Genomic DNA, 20,939 nt, shown 5'->3' with positions numbered 1-20,939 from the left:
GATGTTACACCGCGAGAATCGTGATCTATCTTCTAAGCAAAAAAAATCGTGATTCTCATTTTAGCCAGAATAGTGCAATAGGCTGCGCACCCCAATGATTATATTAAATAGCGCAACACATTTTTTGGGAGTTCACTTTGTATTGTTATGTGTATGTACGGTGAGTGGTGCTGTCTTTTGAATTTTTTTCACACAAAAAACATCCTTCATTGTCTGGATTTGTGACACAATTAGCAGCGCAGGATATTTCTATTGTTATAATTAAGTGCAGACAAATTTGAATTTCTCAATATACGGCTGTAATTATTGCTATGAATTGTACATTTAATGTTGAAATGTAGTAATGCGCACCATCAATCATAAAATCCTATTACAGCACATTTGGATAAATACATAAACAATGCAGTGTGTCGTATATAATAAAAATAGAAAGAATTACTTTTCAAACTGTCATATAGATGACAATCGTGCCATCACTGTCATCTGTGTATTGGAGGGTAAGTCACGTTTATAAGTCTCTACAGAGTACACAGCAATGGAAGTCCTGTGCATTGTACAGGCCGCCATGACATGTTTATAGGGAATACAATGTATCAATAGGTTTCTCTGGGATCACTGGGTTATACAATCTCCAGCTTTGTCCAAATCTTCTCCACTCACTGGAATAAGTTTCCTCTCAATCTCCACCTGCAATAAAAGAAAACAGAAACGTTCATCCATGTAAATCACATTACAAAGAGGAGTAGAAAAATTGTATTTATCCAGTTCAGCTTAAGAGCAATTTTTTTTTTCGCATACATGTAAAAATCTTAATTTTTGGCAATATAATGACCTAAACCCCCAAAACATTGTATATTTACTAAAAGTAGAGGCCCCCGTAGAATAAACAGGTGAGAGTTGCAAATTTTTGTTTCACATGATATTTGCGCAACTGTTTATTAAATACAAATTTTCATAAATAAATTAATTTTAGTGCAAAACCACACAATATAATACCCATTTTTGGTTAAACATATAAAAGATGAGGTTGCATCGAGTAAATAGATATCAAACATTTCATGTCTTAAAATTGTGTGCGCCCGGGATATTGCCAAAAATGATGGTGCCCAAAAATCCCCATAGGTGACGCTTTAACAGCTCATTAGTTTAGGCTCGATTCACACTAATTCGTTTTTTGATGCATTTTGCAGAAATGCAGGGAATTTTTTTAACATGGGTTCCTATGGAACATGTTTACATCAATGCATTTTTGTGCCTCTTTTTTGGAAAGGGTCGGGGACTTTTTTTCCCGCAAAATGCAGCGTTTTTCATGTATTAGAATTCAATGGACCCGCATCCGAAACGCAAGTACCGCGTTTTTACCATGATTTTGCCATGATTTGCGTTTTTTTGTTTTTTTACACTGTATATAGCTGGTTGCTAAGGAGGGGGCTGGGAAGCCGGCCGCCGCGTCCTTAACAACCCATGAGTCATCAGCTGTCAGCTTGCTTCCCGCTCAATGTAAAAAAAAAAATGCCGGCTAAAAAAAAAATTGTAAAAAAAACTGGGTGGGGTCCCCCCCCCCAAGTCCATACCAGGCCTTTGGGTCTAGTATGGATTCAGGGGGGATCCCCACACACCAAAATTTTTTTTAAATGGCGTGCGGGTCCCCCCAAAATCCATACCAAACCCTTATCCAAGCCCTTGTGAGGCCACCGCCCGGGGCATGATGGGTCCGTGACGTCACAAGGGGGCGTGGCCTCCGGATGACATAATCCGATTGCCACGCCCCAATCATTATTTAAGATATGCAGTGAATGGGTAGGGGTACAATGTAGAAGAGGTCCTTGTCCCCATCAACATGGGGGCAAGATGCTTTGGGGTGGGGGGGCAAAGGACCACCCCTGCCCCAAAGCACCCATCCCCCCATGTTGAGGGCATGCGGCCTGGTATGGTTCAGGATGGGCAGGGCACTCGCTCGTCCCCTTCCTTTCCTGACCTGCTGGCCTGCATTGCTCGGATAAGGGTCTGGTATGGATTTTGGTATGGACCCCCAGGCCATTTTTTTTTGTTGAACTTTGGTATGGGGGTCCCCTCTGAATCCATACTAGACCCAAGGGCCTGGTATGGACCTGAGGGGGACCTCACGCTGTTTTTTATCTCAATTTTTTTTTTTTTAGCCGGCAATTCTTATTTTTTTACATTCAGCGGGAAGCCTGCTGACAACTGATGACTCATTGGTTGTCAAGGACTCTGCAGCCTGCTTTCTGGCCCCCTCCTTAGCAACCAGCTATATACAGAGTAAAAAAATAACGCAAAATCACGGTAAAATTTGCGGTAAAAACGCGTGTCCAAAAAGCACTGCAGAAATGCTCAAAAGCAACATGCATAGATGTGCATCGAGCCTCAGAGTTAACTAGAAGTTATTGTGCTAGAATTATTGTTCTCACTTTGACGTTCGTGGCGATATGTCACGTGTGGTGCGACTGCGGTTTACATGCTGGTACACAGCCTGGGCATGCCTTTGCGTTGTGTGTGAGGCTTTTTGGCAATTTTTTTTCATTTTAATATAGTTTATCATAATTTTATTTTTTTAAACGTTTTTCTTTTATTTTTATATTTATTTTTACTTGATTGCTATCACAAAGGGTTAATAAACCCCTCTGTGATAGCATTGTGATAGCATTGGGCAGGTGACAGGTACTCTTTATGGAACCATTAGGGGTCTAATCAGTGGTGGCCCCTCCATTAAGTGTGCATGGGCGCCGCCCCCCTTGTCCATTGCCTCCGCCCCTATCCATGCGTCTGGCCCCTTTCAGGACACCAGCACTTGGATTCCAATGTGGAGGAGCTGTTTTTTTTTAAGCACGATTAGAGCCAGAGGCTCTAATAGGCTTCAATATAAGGTGGGCTCGGGTTGCAGAGAGTGCGCTCTGAGCCCACCCAGGTGTGTTACAACAGCGAATCAATATTCGCTGTTGTAACATTGATCCTCCTCCTGGCCAATCAGAAAGCGGGTTTTGACACCGGTCACCCAATTGGCTGAAAGAACAGGCGATCCTATTGGTTGCCTATGAGGAGGAGGGAGGAGCCGCACGGCAGAAGCCGCTGTGATGCAGAGAGGACACAGGAACCGCTGCCCGCCAACCATAGGTGCCCGCAAACAGCCGCCCATAGGAGCCTGCAACCCACCCATAGGAGCCTGCAACCCGGCCGCTGCCCGCCGCCCATAGGAACCCACCCCCCTGCAACCGATGGGGTAAGTGCTGGGGTAGGGGGGGTACCACCAACCGACTGGGGGGGTGGTTGTGTAGCACCCTGTAGCTTAGGCAGGGAGCGCCTCACAAATTTACTTGCCAGGAGTATTTGTTCTGGTTGATTGATAGAGATGCATTGACTTCTCCCTAAGTTTGGCCTTGTTGCACTTTTCTCTTCTACCACTAGGTGGCCGGGTACTTAGTGGTACTAGATATGAGAAGGACAACCCAAGGTCAGGTTATGGGTATATGGGGTATCTCAGCCAATGGGCAAGGGTTTTCTTGAAACCCTTGGCCTGCCGTGAGCACCTATATATTTGGGTGGAGTCAGGTGATCTGTGTTCTGAGCCACCTGGACGGCTGTCTGGGTGGACGTGTGTCATACGCCCTGGGCTGCTAGGCCAGAGATTGGGCCTATCCCGGGGGCATCTGGCTGCCAGGCTGTGTGAGGGCCTATCCAGAAGTAAGAGAGCAGTGCAGGGTTGGGACTGCAGCTTGCAGTCCAACCAGAAGTGATGGTTCTGGTGGCCGGAGAACCTGTCTTGGTCGGAGGTAGAAGGAGAGCTGTTGCCACTAAGGGACCAATCGCCTTTACCAGGGACCACAGTGAGTAACTGAAGCAAGTACCGGAGCAGTATTGTCACCGAACAGGCACGGTGGAGAATCTGGAAACTTCAGGTGGTGATCAAGTCAGGGGCTCAACCAGCGGAGGTGACACTTGCAGAGTAGCCTTGTGTGTCAAGCCAGGGACCGCGCAGGTCAACAGGGTTGAAGCTTGAGAAGTATCTGGAGTGCCAAGCTAGGGACCCAGCAGGGAAGCATGGGTGATGCTTGAGAGAGATGTCACCAAAGAATGGAGGCACTCAAGGGATTCAGAGTCAGTGAATAAGTGGGTCCAGTAAGAGACCGGGAGCTCAATGTTGAGGAACTACAAAAAGCAGTTGTAATGAAGCTGAAGGAACTGTTACGTTTCAGTTAGGAACTGTTAAAGCCTGTTGCCATAGGAGACAGCATTCCTGCATGTGCAGATGTGGCGCCTTGCTGGGGGCCTTTCCCTGCACAGCTGTCCTCCTATTGAAGTCTCAGAGTCTGCCAATTGAATCTACAACTACTTAAGGGTGTCCTGGCCCTTACCCTCTTTCCCCAAAAAATACAAAAAGGACTGTTAAAAGAAATAAAACCTCTTTTACATCCAAGAAGTGTCTGGTGCCCAATGACTTTCACCATCTTTGCACCCACTATGCCTCACAACCCACCACATATTGAAGGATGTCAGCTATCTTATCTTTGGCCTTAGAGGTCCTCATTAGACTGGAAGAGGCTAAAGACTTTGCTACACAAGCCGCCACTGGGCCTCGCCAATGTCCCCCCTGTCCTTCACACCATCTAACCAAGCACAGATCGGCTTGGTTAGACATGTCAAATCGCATGCCAAATCGATGCAATGTGAACCTAGGCTAAAGGTTCACTCTTTGGACGTACATAGTATGCAGTATATTGCAGTATATTTTCTGATTGAGGTATTTAACTGCTTGCCGACCGACGCACACAGATGTACGTTGGCAGAATGGCACAGGCAGGCAAATGGGTGTACCTGTATGTCCCTTTAAATTTGCCGCCTGGTGGATGCGCGCGCAGGAGCGTGCCCGCGGGTCCCGGGAACTCGATGTTCGCTGGCGGCCCGCGATTGCGGTGTGGAGAGGTAGAACGGGGAGATGGCTATGTAAACAAGGCATTTCCCTGTTCTGCCTTGTGATATGACAGAGATCACTGCTCCCTGTCATGAGAGTAGTAGGCCACCCCCCCCACAGTTAGAATCACTCCCTAGGACACACTTAACCCCTTGATCTCCCCCTAGTGTTTAACCCCTTCTCTGCCAGTGTCATTTATGCAGTAATTAGTGCATTTTTATAACACTGATCACTGCATAAATGACAATGGTCCCAAAATAGTGTCAAAAGTGTCCGATGTGTCCGCCATAATGTCACAGTCATGATAAGAATTGCAGATTGCCGCCATTACTAATAACAAAAATGAGTAATAAAAATGCCATAAAACTACCCCCTATTTTGTAGACGCTATAACTTTTGCGCAAACCAATCTGTATACGCTTATTGCGATTTTTTTTTTTTTTTTTACCAAAAATATGTAGAAGAATACATATCGGCCTAAACTGAGGCAAAAAATTGTTTTTTATATATTTTTGGCAGATATTTATTATAGCAAAAAGTAAAAAACATTGCTTTTTTTTTTTTAAATTGTCGCTCTTTTTTTGTTTATAGCGCAAAAGATAAAAACCGCAGAGGTGATCAAATACCACCAAAAGAAAGCTCTACTTGTGGGAAAAAAGGGACGTCAATTTTGTTTGGGTACAACGTCGCATGACCGCGCAATTGTCAGCTAAAGCGACGCAGTGCTGAATCGCAAAAAATGCTCTGGTCAGGAAGGGGGTAAAATCTTCCGGGGCTGAAGCGGTTAAGAAAAAGTATAACACATTTTGGCCACAAGATGGAGCTGACAATCATAGGACATCATTGTATTAGAGAAAATACTGGATAAACTTGTGCAGCCTGGATGAATGCTTGTGACATTCATCCAAATAACGGTTTATAAAAAAGATCCCATTATTTACTTGATAACTGCATATTCTGGTATCCGTTTTTGTAACAAGCCATGCTACACATCTACAGTCTCCAAATACAATTTTTTCTATTGCAGGTGTAACACAGCTCTCTTTAAAACTAAATGATCATTTGCAGGTGAAGCATCTTATTATGATAATAATTTATGACTATGGTACCTTCATGCAGACAGATAGAACATGGGGTTTGCACAGATATATAATGAATAAGTGAACCCTGAGATGAAACGAGCGAGTCATTTTGTAACGGTGATGAGAATTCCATAGTTGTAGCTGTATGAAAACTTTCCTCTCAATAAGGCAGAAGGGTCAGGCATTACCATATAATCAGATTTTGGGTCATCGTTAAGCAGCGTCGGCCGAATACTCCAACGCAAGCATTTTTGCTGAATGATATCATCTTTCAAAAAATGATGACTCAAGCAAGTTTCTAGTTACCGTTTCATTAAGAGAAGTGTGTTCTCCTTGCGCTCCCACCGTTACATTTTGTCTGGCTGGACATTCACTTCTTTACCTGTCTGTGCGCAATCTATTAATGCGTTCTGGAAGGATTACCTTATTCGACACCTGCAAGTTTCCTAGATAACACTCTTACCCTCACAGACATTTTTTTTTAATACAGGAGTTGATTATATAACAATGAGACTCATGCAATGATTAAAGTGTTACTAAACCCACAACAGTAAAATCAGTCTGTATATGCAGTAAAGCATGCTTGTTATACTCACTGTGGAACCTAAGGGGTTAATCCTCTGCATTGTGTAAAAGAAGGCTGTTTGATCCTGTCTTCTCTGACCCTCCCCTCCCCCATGTGGGGGACACAGCAAACATGTAAAAGAAGGTGCTCTGGTCAGATGAGACCAAACTTTTACTTTTTGGCCTAAAAGCAAAACGCTATGTGTGGCGGAAAACTAACACTGCACACCATCCCCACTGTGAAACATGGTGGTGGCAGCATCAAGTTGTGGAGATGCTTTTCTTCAGCAGGGACAGGGAAGCTGGTCAGAGTTTATGGGAAGATGTATGGAGCCAAATACAGGGCAATCTTGAAAAGAAAACCTGTAATGCCGCGTACACAAGATCGTAAATGCCGCCAGCAAAACTCCGATGAGAGCTTTTTGTCGGTAAATGCGACCGTGTGTATGCTCCATCGTTCTTTTGCTGGCGGAATTCCAGCCGGCAAAAGATTGGGAGCATGTTCTCTATTTTTCGGTCGGGAAAAGTTCCTATCCGAAAATGCATTCGCCTGTATACAATTCGGACGCGCAAAAAATCACACATGCTCGGAAACAATTTGACGCATGCTCGGAAGCATTGAACTTCATTTTCTCAGCTCATCGTAGTGTTGTATGTCACCGCGTTCTTTACGGTCGAAAGTTCAGAGAACTTTTGTGTGACCGTGTGTATGCAAGGCAAGCTTGAGCGGAATTCCGTCCGAAAAACCATCAATTTTTTCTGACAGAAATTCCGATCGTGTGTACGCTGCATTAGAGTCTGCAAAAGACTTGAGACTGGGGTGGAGGTTCACCTTCCAGGAGGATAACGACCCTAAACATACAGCCAGAGCTACAATGGAATGGTTTAGATCAAAGCATATTCATGTGTTAGAATGGCCCAGTCAAAGTCCAGACCTAAATCCAATTGAGAATCTGTGGCAAGACTTGAAAATTGCTGTTCACAGACACTCTGCATCCAATCTGACAGAGCTTGAACTATTAAACAAAGAAGAATGGGCAAAAATTTCACTCTATAGATGTGCAAAGCTGGTAGAGACATCCCCAAAAAGACTTGCAGCTGTAATTGCACCAAAAGGTGGTTCTATAAAGTATTGACTCAGGGGGGCTAAATACAAATGCACGCCACACTTTTCACATATTTATTTGTAAAAAATGTTGAAAAACATTTATCATTTTCCTTACACTTTACAATTACTGTACAGTATGTGCCACTTTGTGTTGCTTTATCACATAAAATCCCAATAAAATAAATTTTTCGTTTTTGGTTGTAACATGACAAAATGTGGAAAATTTCAAGGGGTGTGAATACTTTTTCAAGGCACTGTATCTCTGTAGTGTTCACTTATCTCTCTCCAAAGCCCTATGTCCTGTGTCTTTCTGCTGCTCTGTTCCTCCGTTATCAGTAGGGATGAGCCGAACACCCCCTCCGGTTCGTTTCGCACCAGAACATGCGAACAGACAAAAAATGTGTAAGAACATGCGAACACAGTTAAAGTCTATGGGACACGAACATAATTAATCAAGTGTTCATTTTAAAGGCGTATATGTAAGTTATTGTGAATTACTACACTGCGCTATATTCTATATAAATAAATCAATCAATATACAGATGGCGTAGCCACTACATTTACATTGGTAACAGTCCCAATCCTGTGATATTTAGTGCTCGTTAGGGATGAGCTTTTTGTTCGGGTCGAACATGAGTTCGACTCGAACATTGGCTGTTCGCCCGTTCGCCGAATAGCGAACAATTTGGTGTGTTCATGGCAAATTCGAAAGCCACGGAACACCCTTTAAAAGTCTATGGGAGAAATCAAAAGTGCTAATTTTAAAGGTTAATGTGCATGGTATGGTCATAAAAAGTGTTTGGGGACCCGGGTCCTGCCCCAGGAGACATGTATCAATGCAAAAAAAGGTTTTAAAAACGACCGATTTTTTTTTCGGGAGCAGTGATTTTAATAATGCTTAAAGTAAAACAATAAAAGTGAAATATTTCTTTAAATTTCATACCTGGGGGGTGTCTATAGTATGCCTGTAAAGCAGCGCATGTTTCCCGTGTTTAGAACAGTCCCTGCACAAAATGACATTTCTAAAGGAAAAAAAGCCATTTAAAACTACTCGCGGCTATAATGAATTGTCGGGTCTTGGCAATACAGATAAAAGTCATTGAAAAAAACGTCATGGGATTCCCCCACAGTCCATTACCAGGCCCTTTGGGTCTGGTATGGATACTAAGGGGAACCCCGAACCAAAATTGTTTTAAAAAATTGCGTGGGGGTCCCCCCAAATTCCATACCAGGCCCTTCAGGTCTGGTATGGGTATTAAGGGGAACCCCGTGCCAAATTTTTTTTTTTTAATGGCGTGGGGGGTCCCCCTCAAAATCCATACCAGACCCTCCAGGTCTGGTATGGATTTTAAGGGGAACCCCACGCCAAAATAAAAAAAAAATGGCGTGGGGGTCCCCCCAAAAATACATATCAGACCCTTATCCGAGCACGCAACCTGGCAGGCCGCAGGAAAAGAGGGGGGATGAGAAAGCACCCCCCCGAACCGTACCAGGCCACATGCCCTCAACATGGGGAGGGTGCTTTGGGGTAGCCCCCCAAAGCACTTTGTCCCCATGTTGATGGGGATAAGGGCCTCATCCCCACAACCCTTGCCCGGTGGTTGTGGGGGTCTGTGGGCGGGGGGGGCTTATCGGAATCTGGAAGCCCCCTTTAACAAGGGGACCCCCAGATCCTGGCCTCCCCCCTGTGTGAAATGGTAATGGCCTACCATTTCACAAAAAAAAGTGTCAAAATGGTAAAAATGACATGACACGGCTTGGGGACAAGTCCTTTATTAAAAAATGAAATAAAATAAAACTGTCCCACAAAGTCTTCTTCTTCTCTTGCTCCACCGACAGACCAAAAAAGAAAAAAAAAAAAAAAAGCCGCACCGACCCGCCTCCATGGGAGGTACTCGCTGTATGACGCTTCCTCGCAGGTGACAGTTCTTTTATAACTGAGGGCGGGGCCACATGGTGACGTTGCTGGGTGACCCTGCCCCCTCTGACGCATGGGGACAACCCTATGGCTTCCCCATAGCGTCAGAGAGGGGCGGGGCCTCTGACTCTACGGGGGAAGCCATAGGGATGTCCCCGTTCATCAGAGGTGGCCCCGTCCCCTCTGATGCTGCGGGAAAGCCATAGGGATGTCCCCGTGCGTCAGAGGGGGGCAGGGTCTCCTGGTTACATAACTGGGTGGCCCCGCCCCCCTCTGACACTACGTGGAAGCCATAGGGATGTCCCTGTGCATCAGAGGGGGGTGGGGTCACCCGACAACTTCACCGTGTGGCCCTGCCCTCAGTTATAAAAGAGCTGTCAGCTGAGAGGACCGTCATTACGGCGGGTTCCTCCCATGTAGGCGGGTCAGTTGCGTTTTTTTTTTCAGTCCGTCGGCGGAGCAAGAGAAGAAGAAGACTACATGGGACAGTTTTATTTTTTTATTTTTAATAAAGGACTTGTCCCCAAGCCGTGTCATGTCATTTTTAACATTTTCACACTTTTTTCGTGAAATGGTAGGGGTACATTTGTACCCCATTACCATTTCACACAGGGGGAGAGGATCTTTGGGTCCCCTTGTTAAAGGGGGCTTCCAGATTTCGATAAGCCCCCCCCACGCAGACCCCCACAACCACCGGCAAGGGTTGTGGGAATGAGGCCCTTGTCCCCATCAACATGTTGAGTGCATGTGGCCTGGTACGGTTCGGGGGGGCACTCTCTCGTCCCCCCCGCTCTTTTCCTGCGGCCTGCCGGGTTGCGTCCTCGGATAATGGTCTGGTATGGATTTTTGGGGGGACCCCCACACCATTTTTTTTTATATTGCCGCGGAGTTCCCCTTAAAATCCAGCTCTGGTATGGATTTTGAGGGGGACCCCCACACCATTTTTTTTTAATTTTTGGTTCGGGGTTCCCATTAATATTCATGCAAGACCCAAAGGGCCTGGTAATGGACTGAGGGGGAATCCCATGCCATTTTTTTCAATGACTTACATGTGTATTGCCAGGACCGACAATTGATTATAGCCACGAGTACTTTTAAATGACTTTTTTCCCTTTAGAAATGTCATTTTGTGCAGGGACTGTTGTAAACATGAGAAACATGCACCATTTTACAAGCACTTTTTTTATGACAATAACTTGCATATATGCCTTTAAAATTAGCACTTTTGATTTTTCATGTTCGTGTCCCATAGACTTTAACGGTGTTCGTGTGTTCGAACAAATTTTTTGCCTGTTCTGCTGCGAACCAAACCGTGGGGGTGTTCAGCTCATGCCTAATGCTCGTGCTCAGAAATGAATTCGATGCTCCTTAGTGCTCAAACAAGGTGTCCCCACATGGATGTGCACTCACCCCTCGGTATGGACAAACTATCTCTAGTTTGGTCAAATAAGCGTGTGGGGAGACCCCTGAAGATTCTTTTGCAGACGGTTCTTGGAATGGATGTGCCTCATACAGATAGAGATTAAAAAAAGTGCTTCATTGCGCAATACTATTTAAAAAAATTATTTTAAAACCATAAAACACAAAAATAGTCAAACCCTTTAGCCTGGCACCCGGTGTGAATAGCAGGTGATTTATTAGGGAAATTAACCCATAGGCAATAGTGGACAGCTGCTGCGGTTCTAACTCGAATGCTGTTTTAAAATTGTGGACGGAAGTGGGTCGCAATGACGCGATTAAGCCTCGATGCGTTTCAGCCAATCAATGGGCCATCATCAGGAAGTTGATTGGCTGAAACGTGTCAGCAAAAGAATCTTCAGGGGTCTTGCTACACACTTATTTGACCAAACTAGAGATAGTTTGTCAATACTGAGGGGTGAGTGCACATCCATGTGGGGACACCTTGTTTGAGCACTAAGGAGCACAGAACTTATTTTTGAGCACGAGCACTAAATATCACAGGATTGGGACTGTTAGAAAAGTAAATGTAGTGTCAATCATTATTGCTACGTCATTTGTATATTTATATATTTATTTAGCATATAGCGCGGTGTAGTAATTCACATGTTTATTTGCACAGCAAATTTTTCACTGCAGCTGTATATTTAAGTTTAATTGCATATTAATTTTTTATCTTTGGCGCTTTGGCTTTTTTCTTTATATGCAAGTTATTGCTATAAAGATTGTATGGGGACCCGGGTACTGCCCCAGGGGACATGTAGCAATGCAAAAAAACATTTTTAAAAGGACCGTTTTTTCAGGAGCAGTGATTTTATTAACGCTTAAAGTGAAACAGTTACAAGGAAATATTCCTTTAAATATCATGCCTGGGGTCCCCTTAGTCTGCCTGTAAAGTAGTGCATCTTTCCCATTTTTATAACAGTACCGCAGCAAATGACATTTCTAAATGAAAAAATGTAATTTAAAATTGCTCACTACTGTAATGTATTGCTGGATAAAAAAATCATTGAAAAAAAGGGCGTGGGTCCCCCCCCCCAAGTCCATTACCAGGCCCTTTGGGTCTGGTATGGATATTACGGGGAACTCCACACCAAACTGTAAAAAAAAATGGTGTGGGGATCCCCCCCAAAATCCATACCAGGCCCTTCAGGTCTGGTATGGATTTTAAGGGGAACCCCGCGCCAAAATTTTAAAAAATGGCGTAGGGTCCCCCCCAAAATCTATACCAGACTCTTGTCCGAGCATGCAACCTGGCAGGCCTGCAGGAAAAGGGGGGGACGAGATAGCATCCCCCCAAACTATACCAGGCCACATGCCCTCAACATGGGGAGGGGGACAAGGGCCTCATCCCCACAACCCTTGCCCGGTGGTTGTGGGTGTCTGCGGGCGAGGGGCTTATTGGAATCTGGAAGCCCCTTTTAACAAGGAAGCACCCAGATCCCACCCCCCTCTATGTGAATGGGTATCGGTTACATTTTACCCCTACCCATTCACCAAAAAAGTGTAAAAAATTAAAATGATAGGAGAGTTTTTAGAAATTCCTTTTTTTTAAAAAAATCCACGAGATGTAAATCCATCATTAATCACGGTGTCCGACGGTCCAGAGAAAGAAAAAAAACCCTGAAAAATGCCTTAGGTTCGAATCGTACATCGAGCTCATCCCTAGTTATCAGCATGATAACTTTACAAGCTCTCCGACATAGGAGATAAAAGCAGCTGGAAATTTGTGTCAGGGAGGGAACTTAGAGATAGATAAGCAGAGAGCTTGTCTATTCACAGTACAGCTCTGCAAGTTTCTACCTATGTGGAGTGGGGGTGTGTGTCTTTCCTCCAATCAGCTCTCACACAGTGTATGCCCAGACTCCTCTCTCCCTGATGGAACAGGAAGAAATATTTCTAACACGATACATACAAGAGAGGCAGCGCTGTGAAAAAAAAGTTATATATGATATAACCAAAACAAATATGTGAAATATTAGGCCCAAATTTGAGATAGGCTCCAAAGTTCATAAAGGTGCATAAACAAGGTGAACCGTCCTATCCAAAATCGATCATAGATGGTGGATAAAAAGGAAACGTAGATAGGTGGAAATCGATTAATTCAATAAGTCCTTCACCACACCACTGTGATAATGTTAAAATGCGCGCTTACCAAACGGCAAGCTTGAAAGAGCTTGCGACCTTAACCCGGTCGGGGCCTTTCAGGGTGGAATCATCAGAGGAAGACACGCCACCTTTGCTTGGATTAAGCACGCTGTTCTTCCAATCGTCACTCTGTGGAGATGTGACCCCTGACTAGGGATAAACTATTGCTACAATGACTACTGGCAGCGCTGACGTCACCAGCTCAGCAGTCAGGGCACCACGTGACGACCTCTAGGTTCTTTCCCCGCAAAAGTCCTGGCGGCACACCCTGTCACAGGTTGGGCGGAAGCGCCGCCCACTTTCGGCTTCCAGTCTTCGGCGCGCCCTGATGATGTAACGGGAAGCTGGACTGGAGTCATTTAGGTCCCCTTAGCATTGGAGGAAGAGGAGGGTAATTTGAACATGGAAATTGCAGACGGTGCCTTCTTTCTTCTTCTGGCCAGTTTAGCAGTTCTGTTTCACTGGGTAAAAAACAATAGTAACTATCAACTATAATATAGGGGTCTCAAGCCTTCCCTAGTTTTGGCTTTGCATACACTTTAAAGCGGACCTGCATACTTAGAACCCCCCCTCCACTTTTAACCAAAGTTGACCGTATTTTTGTTATTTGCAATTTTTTCCTGTTGGCTCTCACCATCATTCTTGCCTAAGGCAGGGAGGGATGGCAGCTGAAGAAGCAGGAAAGGACAAGTGGATCTCCGCGAGGAATGAAAAGAAGGCGACACAGGATGGAACCTGTGTGCAGTGAGTAGGGTGAGAGAAGAGGACAATGTTGGATCCACTACATTTCTAGGTATCTGGTTACAGTACAAAATGAGCATCAGAATTAAATGGAGGAAGAAAAAACTGATTTGGAAAGGTGAAGTTCCTCCTTAACCTCTTGCCGACCAGCGCACGTCGATGTACGTCGGCACAATGGCACGGCTGCGCAAATGGGCGTACCTATACGTCCCCTTTCAGACGTGGCATTGTGGGTGTCCCGCGATCGTGTCACCAAGCGGCAGAACGGGGAGATGCCTATGTAAACAAGGCATTTCTCCGTTCTGCCTTGTGACATGACAGAGATCTACTGTTCCCTGTCATCGGGAGCAGTGATTGTTGTCATGTTGTAGTGAGCCCACCCCCCCCACAGTTAGAATCACTCCCTGGGACACACTTAACCCCTTGATCGCCCCCTAGTGTTTAACCCCTTCACTGCCAGTGTCATTTACACAGTAATCAGTGCATTTTTATAGCACTGATCGTTGTATAAATGACAATGGTCTCAAAATAGTGTCAAAAGTGTCCGATGTGTCCACCATAATGTCGCAGTCACGATAAAAACCTCAGATCGCCGCCATTACTATTAAAAAAAATTAATAATAAAAATGGCATAAAATGTATCCCCTATTTTGTAGACACTATAACTTTTGCGCAAACCAATCAATATACGCTTATTGCAATTTTCTTTTTACCAAAAATATGTAGAATACATATCGGCCTAAACTGAGAAAGAAATTCGTTGTTTTATATATTTTTTGGGGACATTTATTATAGCAAAAAGTAAAAAATATAGCTTTTTTACAAAATTGTCGCTATTTTTTTGTTTATAGTGCAAAAAATAAAAACCGCAGAGGTGATAAAATACCACCAAAAGAAAGCTCTATTTGTGGGGAAAAAAGGAAGTCAATTTTGTTTGGGTGCAACGTTGCACGACCACGCAATTGTCAGTTAAAGTGACGCAGTGCCGAATCGCAAAAAGTGCTCTGGTCAGGAAGGGAGTAAATTCTTCCGGGGCTGAAGTGGTTAAATAAGTGTTTAACCGCCACAGTACCACTTGTAACCAACAGGTGGCAATAAATACATCAGATCTTCTACCAAGTACAGTATGCAGCTAGGCCCATTATACTTGTAGTGAATTATTTATATTTACATTATTTCAGGGCAAAATGTGCAGCAATATATTCTGTGAGCTTTGTGTGTTTAGAGGATTGTGCTTCTACACATGCAAGCTGTGAGAAATCAGATTAGATTCCCATAGACATACCATTATATTTCAGCATATACACCTAGATTTAGGGAATAAACTTGCCTTTAGCTAAAATTCAGCATCATTTTTTTCATGAAATAGAATGGGTCACTCGCATTTAAAAAAAATAATAGGAAGATTTGGAGTTGCTGCCCTATAGCAACCAGCCAGGTGCGCTATGTAAATAGAAACAAAGCTCCCTATTAAAAAAAAAAAAAAAAAAGTGTGTGAGATATGAGAGTAGACATGTGCAATTTGTTTCGTTCTGAATTAGTTTTTTAACAAATTTGGACAAATTCGTTAATTCGGAAATATCCGAGTTAACGAAAACATGTTTTAAAGATTTTTTCCAAATACTCGTTAATTCGAAAATTCGAGATTCGAAAATCTGAAATAATAATATAATAATAGCTAAACTATTACTAAGAGCCCTTGCACACTGGGGCGGTTTGCAGGCGCTATTACGCTAATAATAGCGCCTGCAAACCGCCCCGAAAGTGCCGCTGCTTTCATTCCAGTGTGAAAGCCCCGAGGGCTTGCACACTGGAGCGATGCGCTGGCAGGACGGTAAAAAAAGTCCTGCCAGCAGCATCTTCGGAGCGGTGAAGGAGCGGTCTTTACCGCTTCTGCAGAGGCGCTTTGCGGTGGTATTTAACCCTTTCTCGGCCGCTAGCGGGGGTAAAACCGCCCCGCTAGCGGCCGCATACCGACGGTAAAACGCCGCTAATAATAGCGGCGTTTTACCGCCGACGCCGCTCCCCGCCCCAGTGTGCAAGGGCTCTTACTATTAAATTATAGGTATTGGAATTTCCTTTCAAATTTATCTGAAGTTACAAATTATCCGAAATAAGGAATGCTGTATCTAAATGAATGGAATGTAACAATTTGATAATAACAATTAATAATAATAAATAACAATAATAAAAACGTTTTATTATTATTATTATTTATTATTAATTTGTTCCGTTCCATTCGTTGAGATACGGCATTCCTTATTTTGGATAACTCGTAACTTCAGATAAATTCGTATTCGTTACGTTCACTAACAGCCACATTTTGAAAGGAAATTCCAATACCTATAATTTAATAGTCAGTTATTATTAGTTATAACGCTAGTTATTCTTTCGAATATTCAGATTTTCTTTCTTAATTTCGGATTTATGAATTTAAGAATTTTGCGATCGTAACAAATGACCCGAAAATCGTTGTTATTGTTATACATTGCCACCTTAAGTAATCTGAAATATGCTTGGAATATATCTATACTGTACTATATAAAAAAAATTAAAAAAAACACTTGGTCCTTTACTGCCGTCCCGTGCCTACTGGCCACTACATCACTATAGGACACTGTGGGAAACCACCCACTGGGTGATTATGGAGGATTGGATAAGCAATTTTTTTTTTTGAGTCAAACTCAATTTCATCACGGGCATCAGCCTTATGGTTGGCCTCAAAGGGCCGGTTGTATCTGTATGACTATGTAGCGCTATCCCCATAGGGGCCACTTGATGATGCTCGTCCCCAGTTATTGGCCTGACTTTGCAAGCCTCTTGACCCCTCTAACACTCTAGGTTCAAACATACACTATATTGCCAAAAGTATTGGGACACCCCTCTAAATCATTGGATTTAGGTGTTCCATTCACCGCCATGGCCACAGGTGTATAAAATCAAGCACCTAGACATGCAGACTGCGTCTACAAACATTTGTGAAAGAATGGGTCGCTCCCAGGAGCTCTGTGAATTCAAGTGTGGTGCCGTGATAGGTCCACAATAAGTCCATCTGTGAAATGTCCTTGCTATTAAATATTATAATATAACAAAGTGGAAGCGACTGGGAACAGCAACACGTAAAATCACAAATCAGGGTCAGCGCATGCTGCAGCTCACAGTGCGCAGAAGTCGTCAACTGACTGCAGAGTCATGTGGCCTTCAGATAATCACAATAGTGCATGGAGAGCTTCATGGAATGGGTTCCCCTGGCTGAGCAGCTGCATCCAAGCTTTACATCACCAAGTGCAAAGCAAAGCGTCGGATGCAGTGATGTAAAGCACACCGGCACTGGACTCTAGAGCAGTGGAGACGTGTTCTCTGGAGTACGAATCACGCTTCTGTGTCTGGCAATCCAATGGACGGGTATGGGTTTGGTGGTTGCCAGGAGAACAGTACTTGCCTGACTGCATTGTGCAGGGCCGCTGATAAGGGGGGACCAGCGCCCGGATCTGCCATCTCAGCGCGGGGGGGGGGGTTTCGGAGGTAGAGCGGGCAGGGACTCCCAAATCTTGTCCACCAATAAGCTCATCCCCCACCATGCAGCTTGTTAGAAAACAAATGCCTCCGGGCCCCCTGTGTTCAGTGGAAGCCAGGGGATAGTAAGCGGACTAGTTCTTCATTTTCAGGTTTGGGCAGATTAATCACAGTTGAAGCCCGGCCTCTTCAATATGAATATGAATGGCCAGCCGGGAGCGCTGCGGCAGATTATCCCGCCTAAACCCGAAAGTGAAGAAATAGTCGGCTTACTGTCCCCCGGCTCCCATTGAACACAGGGAGCCTGGAGAAGTTTGTTTTCTAAATAGCTGCATAGCGGGGGGATGAGCTTATTGGTGGACAGGATTTGGGAGTCTCCGCCCCACTCTACCTCGCCTATCCCCCTACCCAGTTCCCTCTAGCCCTAGATGCCCAGCTCGGTAGCGCACAGGAGGAAGTGAGGACTAGATGTACCAGCAGTGCTCAGCTGGTCCCAGGCCCCCAGCTCCAGGAGGAACCACCGGCAGGAGAAGCACTGCACCTGGGCCCCAGGTAAAAGAAGCTGTTCAGACCAGGTACTGGGGGGGGGACTAACAGTGCTGCATTTTAACTCTTGGGTAATACCAAGCACGTTTGGAGCGACACATCTGAGGGGCATTGCTGTAGATTAGGGTACACTAGTGTTGCCCTCTGACGAGTGAACCACAGTGGATCACTTTTCAGAGGGTGTTTCACAGGTGGCAAGGAAGTATTATATTGCCTTCTCACCATCTGATTTAATCCCTAAAAACCTGCACCACCTCGCTGCCAACTGTGTTCGTTGTACATGGTTGTGAGGCGTCACCATTCAGTGGAGTGGGATGCCTTTGGCCACTGAACGTGATGGGGGGATATTTTTGTATTCCCCCATTTGCTGCCTTTGCCGTTACCCCCTCCTAACCACTGCATTCTGTACATTACATATCCCAGACCCCTGCATCACCCACTCCTGACCTCTGCCCTCTGCCCTCTGCCCTCTGTATATTAAACACTCCTGACCCCTGCAAACAGTACAGTATATACTCCTGAAACTACACTGTGTAAGTTACATAGTCCTGACCCCTACACTCCGTACACTACATATTCCTAAAACCTGCATTTTGTAAATTATATACATACACCTGATACCTACCCTCCCACTGTTACTGCAGTTTTGCCACATCCTTATTTCTCCAAGGCACAGGCCACGCTGCCACCTTTTTCTCTGCTTGCTGCCTGCAGGCTAGGGGGAGCGGTGATCGGGGTCAGGCCCCAGGCCTTGTCAGGTAGGCTGTACGGGGCCCCGTGATTTCTAATAGCAGCTCTAGCATTTTGGCAAGTGTAAAGTTTGGTGGAGAGGGGATTATGGTGTGGGGTTGTTTTTCAGGGGTTGGGTTTGGCCCCTTAGTTCCAGTGAAGGGAACTCTTAAGGCGTCAGGATGCCAAGATATTTTGGACAATTTACAATTACAACTTTGTGGGAACAGTTTGGGGATGACCCAACATGACTGCGCACAAGTGCACAAAGCAAGGTCCATAAAGACATGGATGAGTGAATTTGGGGTGGAGGAACTTGACTGGCCTGTACAGAGTCCTGACCTCAACCGCATAGAACACCTTTGAGATGAATTAATGAGGAGACTGCAAGCCAAGCCTTCTAGTCCAACATCAGTGCCTGACCTCACAAATGCACTTCTGGAAGAATGGTCAAACATTCCCATAGACACACTCCTAAACCTTGTGGACAGCCTTCCCAGAAGAGTTGAAGCTGTTATAGTTGCAAAGAGTGGGCCAACTCAATATTGATCAGTCTTTCACACCGCTACACCGATCTCGGTAAAGAGCCTCTGACAGAGGCTCTTTACCACGTGATCAGCCGTGTCCAATCACGGCTGATCACGATGTAAACAGGAAGAGCTGTGGATCGGCTTTTCCTCACTCACGTCCGACAGACGCGAGTAGAGGAGAGCCGATCGGCTGCTCTCCTGACAGGGGGGGGGGGTCTGTGCTGATTGTTTTTCAGCGCAGCCCCCCCTCGGATGCCCACCCAGGACCACCAGGATGCCGCCACACTGGACCACCAGGCATGCCACCCTAGACCACCAGGGAAATGCCAATCAGTGCCCAGGCAGCTGCCAATCAGTGCCCATCCCCAATGCCTGCCAGTGCCATCAGTGATGCCTATCAATGCCATCTATCAGTGCCGCATATCAGTGCCACATATCAGTGCCCCATATCAGTACCCATCAGTGCAGCCTTTCAGTGCCCATCAGTGTCGCCTATCAGTGCCCACCAGTGCCACCCATTAGTGCCCATCAGTGCAGCCTATCAATGTCCCCGGGAACCCCAAAGACTAGTACTGCAGGGTCAATAGAATCTCAATTCAAAAGAGCCCAAAGTCCTATCCATTCCTGATAAGACGTTCCATACCTGTACCCTGCTTCCTAATGATGTCCAAATAGCATTGGCGTGCGCAGCCTATTGTATTAGGGCGGGAACTCCAGAGCACAAACGCACATGCGTGTAGATCAGCAGAGCAGTGGAAGGTGTGAGTAGAGTAATGATTGATGCCAGTAGGGCAGTGGACGTGGTGTCAAAAGTTTTTTATTTTATTATTTTTTACAATTTTTTTAGGAGCCCCATTGGGGGGGGGGCTTTGGTGAAATATCAAGGGTCTAAACTGACCCCTGATGTCTCACAAACAAACATAGTTTACTATGCTTCAGTTAAGAATGAACACAGGAGCAATCAGTACAGATCACTCACTGTGTTCATCCAGAAAAGGAAGGGGTAAATTAAATATTTACCAGCCCCTTCCCCCCGCTCTCCATCCTGAAACATCCTCCACAGCAGCTGGCGGGACAAGTGAGGAGGGAAGCTGGCATCACTGCAGGGAGGAGACAGGGGGGCCAGGAAGCGGGGGGAATCAGCACTGCATGGGGTGATTAGGGTGTGCCCAGGCACACCCAGCGCACCCTGTGCACACTCCTATGAATATAATAAAGTGCATAAAAAGTTTACACGGTAATACATAAATGAATGAATCAAAAGTAATTAAAAAAACAAGGATCCTGAAAGGATCAGGGTGCTCTATAAGTGCAACAGAGGTTAATCCTGTACGCACGCCTATGCCAAATAGAATGAATTAACATATGCATGCTACACAGCATCGGGCGCCATATCCTATGTTTTAAGCCTTTTCCATTGTAATTTCTGCTTTTCTATTTGCAGTAGCAGAAATCTTGTACGAGTTTTTCTCCCCCATCCATTTTAAACCACCCTAACAATACAAATGCTTTGATAAAATGGCAGAATGTTTCTCAAATTGTCTATCTCTATTGATCCCACACAATGGTTTCATGTTTGTGTTTAAGTGTCTGGAGAGCCGTATCTTCAGCGTTCCTGCGCACATTAAAATTACAGACACTTTCGAGTTGACAGCCTTGCGAGGTTTGTACA

The 20,939-nt window shown here is 45.0% G+C and overlaps 1 protein-coding gene across 2 annotated transcripts in view; it reads right to left on the bottom strand.

Moving 5' to 3' along the window:
- Nucleotides 1-276: 276 nt before the first annotated feature.
- Nucleotides 277-20,939, bottom strand: part of STON1 (stonin 1) — a 148,850-nt gene continuing 128,187 nt past the window's right edge. For both annotated transcript variants that reach the window (XM_073628525.1, XM_073628524.1), the window contains exon 4: nucleotides 277-687. In XM_073628525.1, coding sequence (XP_073484626.1) covers nucleotides 613-687 — 75 coding nt within the window. In that variant the 3' untranslated portion in view covers nucleotides 277-612. The remainder of the gene's footprint in view (nucleotides 688-20,939) is intronic.

This window comes from Aquarana catesbeiana, linkage group LG04 (genome assembly GCF_042186555.1).
Source record: "Aquarana catesbeiana isolate 2022-GZ linkage group LG04, ASM4218655v1, whole genome shotgun sequence".
NCBI classification, from domain to species: Eukaryota; Metazoa; Chordata; class Amphibia; order Anura; family Ranidae; genus Aquarana; species Aquarana catesbeiana.
This window is presented reverse-complemented; position numbering and strand designations above follow the sequence as displayed.